Source organism: Mirounga angustirostris, unplaced genomic scaffold, assembly GCF_029215605.1.
Source record: "Mirounga angustirostris isolate CCGP_5_RB_7025 unplaced genomic scaffold, mMirAng1.0.hap1 SCAF_16, whole genome shotgun sequence".
NCBI lineage: Eukaryota > Metazoa > Chordata > Mammalia > Carnivora > Phocidae > Mirounga > Mirounga angustirostris.
In genome coordinates this window covers 47,858,121-47,871,740 of record NW_026991724.1, presented here as the reverse complement: position 1 = coordinate 47,871,740, position 13,620 = coordinate 47,858,121, and the positions used below count along the sequence as shown (strand labels likewise).

At 55.5% G+C, this 13,620-nt stretch overlaps 2 protein-coding genes across 7 annotated transcripts; one reads left to right on the top strand and one right to left on the bottom strand.

Annotated features, from left to right (window-relative positions):
* Nucleotides 1-1,486: 1,486 nt before the first annotated feature.
* On the bottom strand, nucleotides 1,487-6,360 carry ERICH4 (glutamate rich 4). Of its 2 annotated transcripts, none has more exons than XM_045891595.3 (2): nucleotides 3,491-3,955; nucleotides 1,487-2,206 (listed from the first exon to the last, which is right to left on the bottom strand). In XM_045891595.3, exons 1-2 carry the CDS (start codon nucleotides 3,662-3,664, stop codon nucleotides 1,970-1,972), a joined length of 411 nt encoding a protein of 136 aa, XP_045747551.1. In that variant the 5' UTR covers nucleotides 3,665-3,955; the 3' UTR covers nucleotides 1,487-1,969. The 2 variants fall into 2 exon arrangements, 1 of the variants encoding a protein (XP_045747551.1); XR_006793577.2 differs by lacking the exon at nucleotides 3,491-3,955 and adding an exon at nucleotides 6,232-6,360 and having other exon boundaries at nucleotides 2,133-2,206.
* Nucleotides 6,347-12,129, top strand: DMAC2 (distal membrane arm assembly component 2). Of its 5 annotated transcripts, none has more exons than XM_045891593.3 (6): nucleotides 6,347-6,429; nucleotides 7,843-8,039; nucleotides 9,336-9,416; nucleotides 10,221-10,357; nucleotides 10,443-10,605; nucleotides 11,041-12,129. In XM_045891593.3, the coding sequence occupies exons 1-6, from the start codon at nucleotides 6,412-6,414 to the stop codon at nucleotides 11,216-11,218; spliced, it is 774 nt and encodes a 257-aa protein (XP_045747549.1). In that variant the 5' UTR covers nucleotides 6,347-6,411; the 3' UTR covers nucleotides 11,219-12,129. The 5 variants fall into 5 exon arrangements, with proteins under 5 accessions (XP_045747549.1, XP_064436990.1, XP_064436989.1 ...); XM_064580918.1 differs by lacking the exon at nucleotides 6,347-6,429 and adding an exon at nucleotides 6,651-6,791; XM_045891594.3 differs by lacking the exon at nucleotides 6,347-6,429 and adding an exon at nucleotides 7,342-7,411.
* Nucleotides 12,130-13,620: the final 1,491 nt, after the last annotated feature.

The following is a 13,620-nucleotide window of genomic DNA, read 5'->3' as shown; positions in this document are numbered from 1 at the left end:
ATGACGCCCACAGCCTGGACACAGCTGCCGAGAGACCCCGGACTGCCCCCAGCTTCTTTCTGGAGTGCCTCACAAGGGAGAGGAACTCTTCATCTGCACGCTCTTGGGGTGTCTTTCTCCTTCCCTGGGTGCTGGGGTCTGACTTCCAACCCTCCCCCACCCCCACAGCGGATCTCCCAGGAGCTGCCGACCTGGCTAAGGTTGGCAAAGGAGGACCAGTTTGGGGATGGACCTGAACCCCTTAAATCCCCTGCACCCCTCCCCTAGTCTTGGAGGACTCCACTGGACAAAAAGCAGCAGGTTGTTTTCAAGGAGGAAATTCCCACAGCTAGGGACTCAGCACCCACCTCTTCCACCAACATCTCATTTCTCTGGGAACATCCTCACTCCCAACTAGAACGTGGTTTTTTTGTGGGTTTTTTTGGTTGGTTGGTTGGTTGGTTGGATTTTTAATGGACCTTGAGAGCTTGTTTGGAGGTTCTAGCAGGGGAGTGCAGCTACTCATATACCCTTGACTGAAGAATGGCCCTCCTCTATCAGGGAAGGTCGTCCTCTTGGACTGAGTGTGAAGCTTTGGGAAGGACGCACACGGAGCGGTGAGGGAGGAAGGGGACACCCCCCTAGCGAGCCAGATTGGCCGAATCAACCCTGGCGATCAATGGGGTGACAAATGTCACAGCCGGATCGCCCCCACATCCTTTTTTTTTTTTTACCTAGAAAGTGTTTTGATGAAGAATTGCAAAAATGTAAGCATGTGTTTGTCTTCACTGGGAGTAATGATTCTACGAATGTCCAAATGTCTCCCTGGAAGAGCTGTCTCTCCCCAGGCTGGAGCCCTCCACCCGCTGACTTGGCCTCTTTTCTGCAAACCTAGACCTCCGGGAATAGTTACACAGTGCAGTGGGCTTCTCCTTGGCCGGCCACCATCCACAGATATGACACATTTGCAACACATCTGGGAACATCTAGAAACCCCCACCGCTCCTCTGCTCACACCCACATTCCATTTTCAAACGTCTCAAATAGTGCTGTGCAATAGAAGTACAACGGGAGAATCGTATGTAATTTAAAATTTTCTAGCAGTCATATTTAAAAACGGAAAAAGGGGCGCCTGGCTAGCTCAGTTGGTTAAGCATCAGACTCTTGATTTTGGCTCAGGTCATGGTCTCAGGGTCCTGGGATTGAGCCCCACGTGAGGCTCCCTGCTCAGCACGGAGTCTGCTTCTCCGTCTCCCTCTGCCCCTCCCCCTGCTCTCTCTCCCTCCCCCCCTTAAATAAAAAGGGGAACTGGGGAGTTGTTTAATGGGTCCAGTTTCGGGGTTATAAGATGAAGAGTTCTGGAAACGGATGGTGATGATGGTTGTACAACAGTGTGGATGGATTTAATACCACTGAGCTGTACACTTAAAAATGGAGAAAATGGTAAATTTTATTATATATATTTTACCACATTAAAAAATTTTCAAATACCCAGGTGAAATTCACTTTAGTAATATTTTTATTTATCCCATTATGTGGAAAATATTAGCATTCCAACAAATTTTTTAGATTATTGAACTGTTTTACATTCTTTTTATCATACTAAGCCTTTGAAATGCGATCTGTGGTTACGCGCCCTGCACACCGCAGTTCAGACCAGCCACGTTTCAGTGGCCACTTGCAGGCCCTGGCCACGGTACTGGACGGCCTTCATCATCAGCAAGCATCTCCCATCCTATCTGCAAAAACCCACGTGTCCCCTGCAACAGTCTTGCATGCAGTTCATCGGCAAATAAACCTGCAAACCTCCCACATGGGCAGCAAAACCCACAGGCCAGCCCCTCAGTCTGGGTGCAGACAGACATCTTCAGAGAATGCATTTGCCCAGGTTGATTCCCAACCTTGGCAGGTTGATCTGACTGCAAAAGCCCCCTCCTTTGCATAAATTTGCATCTCATTCATGTGTCAATCAGAAGCATCTAGCAGGGCCTCAGATGGTCATCTCGAAGTCAGGGAGGTGGTGGTGTGGGGCTGAGCAGGAGGCCCCCGGGTGTCCCTCCTCCTGCTTCCCCTCAGGCTCTTCCTCCTCCTCTTCCTCCTCCTCTTCCTCGATGAGGCTCTCCTCCTCTTCCAGGAAGGTGACCAGTTCCTCCCGCAGTGCCCCCATCTCCAGTCCCAGACCGCACAGCTGGCCCAGCAGCTGGACGTCCACTTGGCGGAGGTGCCCCTGCCAGTGGGAAGGTGGAGTCGTGGGCATCCCACCCCGGAGGGCGGGGGGAGGGGGGCGGGGATATCAGCGTGCCCCTGACCTCAAACCTGTTCGAGTCCTGGCCAAGATTCTTTGCTTGACCAAACTTCAGCTAAGCTCCTAAACCTTCTCCCAGGCCCATCTGTGCACTTCCTTGTAAAATCCTGTTTTACCAAGAATCTTCCATCCTCCACGTCTGATCACTCCCAATATCTCATCTGTTTACTCATCCCCCATCCACGCCCAGGCCCCACCTCATCTCCCCCACCTGCCTCCAGCATGAATCCTGTTGGTCCATTCAGCCAGATGCCCTGCCGAGTGATTTCCCATCTTCTGACCCCCACCCTCTCCTTTGCTAGAAATCCCCACTTGCCCCTGCTGTGCTCAGAGCTGAGCCCATCTCTCCGCAGCCCCCCTTGCCCCCCCACTACAGTGGCCCCTACACCTACTACTTCACCGTCTTTTTTTTTTTTTTAAGATTTTATTTATTTATTTGACAGAGAGAGAGAGACAGCGAGAGAGGGAACACAAGCAGGGGGAGTGGGAGAGGGAGAAGCAGACTCCCCGCGAAGCAGGAAGCCCAATGCAGGGCTCGATCCCAGGACCCTGGGATCATGACCTGAGCCGAAGGCAGACGCTTAACGACTGAGTCACCCAGGCGCCCCACTTCACCGTCTTTAATAGATGCCATAAGTAAGCTTCTCTTTAACAATCCGGGCCCGCGGCACACGACAGGGTCCTCACTTTGTCCCAGACCTTGACTGTCAGCTGGCTTCTCCCAGGGGCTCTTGATCTCTGCCTCTGTCTCTCCCTGGCTTTGTCTCTCCATTTTGTCCCTCACTATCTCTGTGTCTCTGTGCCTTCCTTACGATGTCTCTCTGCTCTCTGCCCCACCTTGCCTGTCTCTGCCTCTGTCTCTGTCTTTCCATAACCCTTTCTGTCTCTATTTCTCTGCCCCTGCCTTTGACCGTCTCTATCTCTCCGTCTCAGATTTAATCTGAGTCTCTGTCTCTGTTGTCGCTCTCAGTCTCTGCTTTCTATCTGTCTCTCCCTCTGTTCGTCTCTGTCCCTGTCTCTCTCTACTCCCTTGTCTCACTCTTTGGATTTATCTGTCTCTCTGCTTGTTTCTCTTTTATTGTCTCTCAATTTCTGTCCTTCAATCTCTGGTCCTTTGCAATTCCATTCGTTTCCATACACGCACCTGTTCTCTCTCCCCACCCCCACCTGCGCCCCATCTCTTGCCCCTCCGAACCCCTCACTCACCAGCTCCTCCCAGATCCACAGCAGACTCTCCCTGGCACCTGCAGCCTCTGCCCCTGGGGACAGGAGGGTCTGGCCAGCTCTCCCCACTGGGGGGACCTCCCTCAGGGCCCGGGGAGGGGGGCCCAGCCCCGGAGGCACCAGTCCCGCCTGCCTCAGTTGCCTCCAAAGCTCCATAGTCCCTGAGCAGTGGTGCCAGGAGCAGAAAGTGACAAGGTCCAGAATGACCCAGTCCTCTGAGGAGCCGGCGAGGCAAGGGGGGAGCAAAGGGCGTGAGGGGGTGCCTGGGTCAGCATTTCAAAGTCCGCTCTCAGGTGAGAACTGACGGCCTCGCGAGGATTTTCTTCCTTCTAAAGTCTAACTTCAACTCTGCTCACAAGGGTCCAGCCACGGCCTCTCTGGCAGAGACAAAACCCCCACCCCTCTTGACCCCTTCTCAGGCCGAACCCCTCGTGGGGGCTGGGTGTCTGGGGATGGCTGGCCTCACCTGTCCCGCCCTGGGTCTCTCCTGGGCCCCTCCCCACCCCCTCCTCCTCAGCTTCCATCCTTCCTTCCTCTCTACTCTCTGGCTTGCTCCAGCTTGGACCTTGTCTTCTGCACTTGGGCCACCCCAGGGCTTCCCAATTAGTGTGTCTGAGGAGCCCCGATCCCTCAGCTGTGGTACCTCAGTGTCCAGGCTACTGGCTAACTGAGCAGCCAGCTCTGCTGACCCCTGACCTGCCCATGGATACCATCACTGTCAGCAAGGGCCCTGCCTCGGCGAAGACTGGGACGCGGGCCTCCCTCCGCTTCCAGAAGCCGCCACCACTGCAGTCCTTGGCTCGCTGCCCCTTCCCTGTATCACTCTTGCACCTACCATCACATCTCCTACTGACTGACCCCCTGCCTCGATCTAACAGGACCCTTGTCATTGAATTTGGCCCATCCTGATCGCCCAGGATAATCTCCCCATCTCCAGATTTTTTTTAAATCTTTTTTTTTTTTTTTAGATTTTATTTTTATTTTTCGACAGAGAGAGAGAGAGAATGCAAGCAGGGGGAGTGGGAGAGAGAGAAGCAGGCTTCCCGCTAAGCAGGGAGCCCGATGCGGGGCTCGATCCCAGGACCCTGGGACCATGACCTGAGCCGGAGGCAGACGCTTAACGACGGAGCCACCCAGGCGCCCCCCATCTCCAGATTCTTAACTTGATCACATCTTCCATTTACCATATGAAGTAACAGATTCACAAGTTCCAAGGATCAGGGCATGAGTTTTTTTTGGGGGGGGGTCCATTATTCAGCCCACCACACCTGCCTTTCAAACCTGTCACTTTCCCAGTCTCCCCGTCTCCCTAAGTGGTATCCCTATCCCTTTAGTTTCTGGAGCTATTGGCTCAACCTTCAAAATAAACTCATAATCTGAGCACTTCTCACCAGTTCCTATTGCCCCACCCCTGCTCCTGTCTCCACTCCTCTCTTGCCTGGACTCCTGCAGTAGCCTCTTTGCTGGCTCCCACTTCCACCCTTGCTGCCTAAAGTCTGTTCTCCACCTGGCACAAATGATATATTTTTAAAAGACTTTATTTATTTATTTGACAGAGAGAACAAACACAAGCAGGGGGAGGGGCAGAGGAAGAGGGAGAAACAGGCTCCCAACTGAGCAGAGAGCCTGACACTGGGCTCGATCCCAGCACACTGGGATCATAACCTGAGCCGAAGGCAGACACTTTACTGACTGAGCCACCCAGGCGCCCCGAAATGATCTTTGAAAAACATAAATCGGAGCACCTGGGTGGCTTAGTCGGTTAATCGTCTGACTTTTGATTTCAGCTCAGGTAATGATCTCCCAGTCATGGGATCGAGCCCCGAGTAGTTGGGCTCTGTACTCAGCACAGTCTGCTTGTCCCTCTCCCTTTGCTCCTCCCCCCACTTGCTCTCTCTATATCTCTAAAATAAATAAATAAAATCAAAAAAATAAATTAAAAAAAGGCATAAATCAGATCATGATATGCCCCTGAGAATGGAATTCGGCACAGTCAGCTTCCTGCCCACCTCTCTGACCTCATCTCCTACTTCTCTGTGCCAGCTGGTTCCCACCCCTGGGCCTTTGCACTCGCTGTTAGTCTGCCTGGAATACCTTTCTCCCAGATCTTTGAACGACTGTTTCCTTCTCATCCTTCACCTCCGCTTAAATATCATCTCTTCAGAAAGGCTTTTGCCGATTCCCTTACCCTCTAGTCACTGCCAATTATACTGCCTGTTCTTATGTGCCTCTTATCAAACATTATCTGAAATTATCTTGCTTATTCATTTGTTTCTTGTCCATCCTCTCCCCACCTGGAATGCTGACTCCCTGAAATAAGGTCTGTCTTGTTCACCATGGTAACCTGAGCACCCAAAACAGTGTAGGCCACGTGGCAGGTGTTCAGTAAACCTCTGCGAATAAATGAATGATTCTACCCACAAGACTTCACATTAAATCTTCACACTGAGAGAGAGCGCTGGACTCCAAACTAAAGTCGCGATCACAGTACTTTGAGATCTCACCTCTCCTACCCTAAAGTCTAACCTCACCACCCACTAGACCTTTTCCTTTCCTGACCCAGGCGTAAAGAATGACTGGGTCAGTTGCCTAGCCATTAAGGAGGTAGCGAATGAAAGCTGGAGGAAGAGGCAAGCTCAGGGGGACTGTGAGTACAGTCGGAGGGAGGGTACTCTAACAGGAAGGACTGAACGGTCTCCCAGGGAAAGGCTGCAGAGACTCACTGTTAAAGACCATGGAAATGGCTTTCGAAGCAATCGCTCAACTAGAGTAAAAAGTGCGGTGCCTTTAAAAGGAGAGCTGGAGCATGAAGGGGGCGTGGCCACAGGAAAAGACGTCTCGGTCTGAACCTCGAGGGTGGACAGAGAAAAACCGGCCCCTTCCGTTTACGTAATCCTAGCAAGATGGCGGCGCCCAGGGCGGTAAGTGACCGGAGCTCCTAGAGCCCCAAAATTGAAGTCCGCTCTGCTGCCCCCGCCTTCAGGGTTTCTGTCAACACCCAGGCAGCAAGGGGCAAGAGAGAGCAGGAGGCCTCTCCCGCTAAGGCTTATGCTGGGAGCGCTGACATGCGACCTTCGAGAGCCGAGAAGGATCGGTGCGAGTCGCAGACAGCCGGGGCGCTTTAGAGAGGAAGCGGGGCGGGGACTTGCTGGAGAGAAACCAATGGGGAAGCAGGGAGCGCGTTCCGAAGATGGCGCACCCAGCCAATCAGAGGAAGGGACCCGATTGTGGGCGCTGGGAGTCGGGCGGGCGCGAGTGGGACCTTCCAGGGAAGAGGGTTTGGGTGAGTTCGGTGGAGAAGCTGGGGTTTGAGATCCAAGGGTAGGAGATCAAAGGGTACAGGTGAGGGAAGCTCATGGGAGAGTTATGCATTTTTATGGAAAGCCAAAGGGACGATGGAGGTCGGGGACAGGAACCAAAACGTGAACATGGAAGTTCCAAGGGAAAGACCTAAGGGAATTTTTTTTTTTTTAAAGATGTATTTATTTGAGAGAGCGAGAATGAGAGAGAGAGAGAGTACATGAGAGGGGGGAGGGTCAGAGGGAGAAGCAGGCTCCTCGCTGAGCAGGGAGCCCGATGCGGGACTCGATCCCAGGACTCTGGGATCATGACCTGAGCCGAAGGCAGTCGCTTAACCAACTGAGCCACCCAGGCGCCCGACCTAAGGGAAATTAAGGGGAGAATTTGCGATATTCGAGGAGAGAATTTAGGAAGAAAGAGCTAAAGTCAAGGAATGGGTTTAGGGAAGACTAAGGTGAGTGGTTGGGGACCTAGGAATTTTTGAGGGAAAATAAGGATTTGGGCAAATTACCGAGAAAATTTGGTTGAAGCAGAAAAAGAAATTGGAGCAGGCCAAGAGAACACTGAAGGGAAATTGAAGGAAGAGTTTGGGGGCTTTAACAGGTAAATTAAGGGTGGTTTGGAGTGAAATTAAGATATTTTGGGGTTAAGAAATGGGTTATTCAGGAAGACTCCAGGGAAAATTGGATAAAATTAAGGGGGTATTTTGTGGGAAATTGAGAGGTCAGATAATAGAGGTCTTCAAAGAAAAATACGGGTTTAGGAAAAGATCAGGGGGAAAATGGTAAGACCAAGAATGTTTGGCCAAATCAGAGAGAATTTAGGTTGATTAAGGGGAAGAACTTGGGAGAAACATGAGGAAATTTGGGGGATCTCAAAAGCAGAATTTGGAAGTTCTGAAAGGAGAATTTTGTGAACCAGGAAGAAGCAGTGGGGGGGGGGGTGCAGCAGGAGGAGGACCAAGAACAGGGGGATCCAACTCTGACTCTCACAGGAGGCTCCAGGCTCAGCCTCTCCTTTCCTGTCCTCCCCAGCCCCTGCACCTGGTGATGCCAGTATGGAACCGGGGTACCAGGGGCATCCGTGGCCTGAGCAGGGCAGTAGCCCTGGAGGGCAGTCAGAAGAAGGGGAGGTCCCTGCTCCAGTTCCTGGCTGACCGCTTCTATGACGTGCAGGCTCTCAGGGAGTACCTACTCCAAAAGCAGGTGTTGAAGGTGCACCAGAAAAATCGGTGAGCACTCTTGGCGGGCACGACCCTGCTGCGGGGGCCTTACCAGGCAGAACTCAGATCCTGCCCCTGCAGCTGCTATACCAGGCCCGCCGAATTGCATCCTCTCTGGCCACACCCTTCCCAAGGGCTCCAGCTCATATAGGTGACCCGCTGCCCACCATCTCTTGGAGGTCACACCGGCACCTCAAACCTAACATGGCCCACGGCAAACCCTTGACTTCCCCCTAAGAAAGTCTGCTCACCCCCAAGCCTTCCCATCCCAGGAAACAGCAGCACTGTCCCCCTTACTCAGGCCAAATTCTAAGGAGTCTTCCTGATTCTTCTTGCTTCTCTTCCACATCCAGTCCACCAATAAAATACCAGACCATCCCAGATGTGCCCAGTTGTTAAGCTCCTCACTATTCGTAGCCTGGTCTGAGCCCCTTCATTTTATGGTTGGTTGAGCACAGTAATCTGAACTGGTCATCTTTTGCCCCCTCCAGTCTGTTATGGTCTATAAGTCATCCACAGGACTCAAACTATAAAATAGAGGGGCGCCTGGGTGGCTCAGTCTGTTAAGCATCTGCCTTCGGCTCAGGTTCGAGTCTCCTGTCGGGCTCCTTGCTCAGTGGGGAGCCTGCTTCTCTCTCTCCCTCTGCTGCTCCCCTTGCTTGTGCTTGCTCGCTCTCTCCGTCAAATGAATAAATAAAATCTTAAAAAAAAAACTAAAATAGAAAACCACCACCTTGCTTAAAGCCCTCAAATGGTTTCCCATTGCAACTACAATAAAAGCCGGACCCCAAGGCCTAACATCTGAGCTTTGAGACCCCTACCAGGGACTCCCCTTACCCCCACCAGCACGGTGTCCTTATTGCTGTTTGTTCTGCCTTCCTAAGTTGAGCCTCTGAGCATTTGCACCAGCTGTTCCCTTGGCCTGGCAGGCTCTTGCCTTGACCTTTCAATTTCTTCCCACCACTCAAATCTCTGCTCAAGCATCACCTCCTGACACCCAAACTGAAGTAGCCTTCTCCCTCCCCAGCCCTGGGCCAAGCCACTCCTGAGTCAGTCCCTCTGTTACTTCCATCATGGATCTGCAATTTGCTCTTAACTTCCAGGTTTCTTATCTGTTTCCTTCTGTAAATGAGCCTCACAGAGCAGGGACCGCTATCTGCCTTGGTGCCCAGTGCTTAATGGGGACACTCAGTAAATATTTGCAGCCTGGCTCAGTCCTGGTGCTGTGGACTCTGACCCTCGCAGCGGCAGGGGGGTGTGACGCCAGGGTGCGGTGCTCAGCCTCAGCCACTGCTCTCTCCACAGGCCCTTCACCTACATCAAGGAGCGCTTTGGTCCCCACGCCGCGGGCGCCTATTTCATCCTGAAGCAGGGAGGCGCGGTCAAGTATGAGGGCAAAAGTGTCAGCAGGGGGTGGGGGGGAGGCGTGGAGCGCTGAGCCCGAGGCTCTTGGGACTTCTTGTTCCTGAGCTTCTGCTCCGTCACCTGTAAAGTGGGGCGGTGGTCGTATGGAACCTACAAGGTTTGCTGGAAAGATTCAAAGACATTTTGCAGTGGAAGCGCTTGGAACAGACCTGGCACAGCACAGGAGCTCAGTACATGTCGCTGTTCCTTTTCCTTCCTTCTCCCCTTCCTTTCTCCTTCCCTTCCTCCTCTTTTTTCTCCCCTTTTTCCTCTTTTTTGAAAAACGTAGCTCATGCACCTACCCCTCACTTGGCTCCAACTAAAATGTTCCCTTGGTTTGAGCACCTTCCTCCAGCACTTTCCTCAGAAACAGCACAGATGTCTGAGTATGTTGGGTTTTTTTTTTTTTTTTGCCAGCCTATGAAGACTCTTGTAATTCTTGCCCTTTTCTCTGATGTTATGGGAGTTTTTCAAATAGGGGCGCCCGGGTGGCTCAGTCCGTTGAGCAACTCTTGATCTCAGCTCAGGTCTCTATCTCAGGGTCATGAGTTCAGGCCCCATGTTGGGCTTCACGCTCGGCATGGAGCCTACTTTAAAAAAAAAAAAAAAAAAAAAAGGCCAAACATCGCATCTTTCATGGGAATGTCGGGGACCCAGGGAGACCCCACACTAAGGGCTTTGTGCAGGGCCTGATGGGTAGCGAGTGCACCAGACGCGGGGCGACCACGTCATCACACGGGGCCAGGGAGGGGAGGTGCCCTGCTCACACCTGCCGTCGCCTTCCAGGTTTCAGGGCAAGGAGTGGATCCGGTCAGATGCGCGTGGCCACTTCTCTCTTGACTTCTTGAAGTTCCAGGCGGTGCCCGTAGAGGCCATCGATGCCAGTGGCTGTGCCATCAACTACCAGGGCCTGGACAGCCTCTGTGAGTGGGCGGAGGCGGGTGGGGCCGTGCACTTGCCCTTCTGTGGGGGTCTCCAGAAAGGACCACAGTGGCCTCCCCCCCACAGTGGCCCTGAAGGAGCTCCAGTCCCTGTGGCTGCAGCGCTGTCCCCACGTGGATGACTGGTGTCTCGGACGCCTCCACCCGCTAGCCAACTCGTTGCAGGAGCTCTCGCTGGCCGGTTGTCCCCGAATCTCCGAACGGGGCCTCGCCAGCCTCCACCACCTGCAGTGAGACCGCAGCTCAGGCTGGGCCCCAAGCTTGGCGGGGGGTGCCCGACACAGAGTTGGGGAGGTGGGGAGCGGGCGGTCGGGCAGTCCCCATAGCCCTGCCTCCATGACCAACCTGGAGCGTGTGTGGGGTCTGCCCAGGTGAGCATTTGCAGTGAATCTGTCCGGGGGGCGGACACGGACGGACACATGACCACTCCTGGTTTTTCTTCCTTTTTGTTTTAATGACAACTCAGTGACGTTTACACCGTCACAAACAGGAGGAGCCGGAGTGTGCATCTGGGGTCCCCACGGTGGATGTCTGTACTTGGCCAGCTCTAACATTCTCTGGGCAGCTACAGAGCTCGGGGCTGAAGCCGGGGCTGGCGCACCCCCTCCACACCCCCGCACAGAGGCCCTCCTTACGCAGGCCTCCCCCTTGCTGCCTCCCCTCAGGAACCTCCGCAGGCTGGACATCTCGGACCTCCACGCCGTGTCCAACCCGGGCCTCACGCGCATCCTGGTGGAGGAGATGCTACCCAGCTGCCAGGTTCTGGGGGCTGACTGGGCCCAGGGCCTCCCGTCGGGGCCGGAGGAGCAGTCCCAGGACAAGGCCAGCCCCATCCCTGCCTAGGCCTCGGCCCCCCGCCCCATCAAGCTGGGCAGCAGCGGGGCTTCCGTCTGGGTTCACTCCACATGGGGGGTGGGGGGCACCGCCAGCAGGTCTGAGGGGAGAGCGGGAGGCTGGCGTACCTGTTCCTCACCTCGGGGGCTCGCGCTGGCTGCACCCTAGGCTGCAAGGTCACAGCTCCTGTGTCATCGGTTAGGCCCCTCTTTCCACAGGCTTCTCTCCTGGGTTCCAACAGCCTCCCAGGCCCGGGGGAGGTAAGCCGCCCTGGGGAGCCGCACTCCCCCAATCCCGTGACTTCCCCAGACATGGCCACTACCACGTCAAGAAACCCTGCTCTTGACTTGTCCCGAGACTCAAAGTATCCTTACTCGAACGTGCTGCTGGCCCGGTTCCCTGTGGGGCACCCCTCAGCTCACGGCCCGCTGCGGCATCCCTGGCCTCCACTCGCCAAACGCCCGGAACCCCCCTGCTCCCTCCCCCCCCCCCCCCCCCCCCCACCGCGTTCCCGCTAATCCGTCCGCCACAAATGCAGCTCTAGTGAAAACAGGCCTGGGCCTTTGCAGTAGTTTTCCTCGCTAAGTGGCGTGGTAAGGCTTGTCGGTAGAGGGCGCCCGAGAGACCCCAGGAGGAGAGCCTCGGCTTCCGTGGGTGAGCTCTGCGCGCTCCCGGGCTCCTGCCGGGCGCGCGGCCTCCCCAGCAGGTGGATCCTGGAGTGCCGGGCGGCCGGCAGCTTCCCCGGCCCCGCCAGCAGTCTGAGAGCAGTGCCCCCCACTGAGGCACCCGCCTGCGGAGGGCTCTCCAGCTGCGTCCCGGAAGGGGGATTTCAGCAGATGCCAAGGCTCCTTCTCCGTGAATCCCTTATTTCAATTCGCTGTTCAAAGTCAACAATTCCTGTTAAACTTCACCTGTTCGAATTACTGTGTGGTTTTTCTCTCCTGACTGGATCCACACTGATCCGGCACTGGCATCTGGAGTGTTCCAGGAGAGGGACGCACCAAGAGGGGATTTGGGGTCGGTTCCGCAGCGGCGGGAAGCGGGCTGGGGAAACCCGCGGGGGCGCGCGGCCCAGCTCTGGCCCACCTCCGGCCGGGGGGTTGGGACGGGGTGCCGGCTGAGGAGCCCGGGGAGCCCCGGAAGCCCTGCGGCCGCTGCACCTGACCGCCATGGCGGTGATGACAACTCCAAAGATAGGTGCTGGGCAGACTGCGGAGTGCCTTTAAGCGCTCACAGACAAGGGCAGGCTCGGGTCTGTTGGCTCAGCTCAGGCGGCCTTCTGAGAAGGGGACGGCGAGCTTCCGTGCTGCCCCCGAGGTCCTCGGAGCGCTGACAGCGCGGCAGTTAAGTCTGCGGGCTGCCGAATCCCGTCTCGACCGGTTTCTCATGTGCAAGTGAGGGCGCCGCCTGGTACACAGAGGGACCCTGAAATCTGGAATGGGGTGGTCGATCTTGAACCCCCTAGTCACTCGAGCGTCCGTGCCCAGTGTGTGAGGGAACCAGCGGCCTGCCTGGGCTGGAAACGCTGTGCCCCCCCCCTGCCCGGGGCAGATGCTCTGGCAGCAGGTGTGTGTCCTTCCTCAGACTCCTCACAAGCGCCCCTGCTCTCACCAGGCCCCCAGACCCCCAGGCTTACGCCCCAACAGGCTCCAGGGCACAGCCGCCCACGAGGACTCCGAGGGGGCAGCCTCTACACTAGAAGAATGGCAAGACTGGCAAACATACAGTCAGAAACCTGGGGGGCGGGGCGGCTCCAGTCTAAGGGCGTTAGACCAGTGAGGGCCAAGTTCACGGTCCGGGGCACGCACTTGAGGTAACGAGATAGCTAGCTAGTGCAGCGGGGTGGTTCTAATGGCTTTCTCAGGTCGCTGACTAGAACTCCACTCAAGCGCGGCCTCCGGTTACCGAGGCACGGAGCTGAGCCGCCCTGGCATAATCCGGAGGGGGCACCCCCCAGAGCTCAGGCAGGTCGGTGTCGGACCAGGTTGCTCATGTGGGAGGCGCACTTCCACCCCCTACTGTGTTCCACAAGAAGGCACCTCTTGGGTCATTCTCAATGATGGACTACCCCGTTCCCACTGCTGGGCCGTTTCTCCTGATTGGACTCTGATGCCCAGAGCAACCCAAACCGTACCTTGAGATTTCCAACCACCCTCAGGAGGGGCAGTGTCGGCACCCCTGGGAGAAGTGAGATGAGCTGGGGGGAGCTCTGGCGGCGGGGGCCCTGCCGCCTCTCCCAGGCCCGGGGCGGGAGGCGGAGGCTGGGAGACCCCTCCCTGCCCCGGGGGCCCTGGCTGTCCTTGCCCACTCTGGCTTCTAGGGCCTTAATATCTGACACTTCCTCTGCACGCTTTCCTCCAGCTGCTCCCACGGGCTCCATTACTCGAACTTGGTGGTTGGAAATCAGCTCT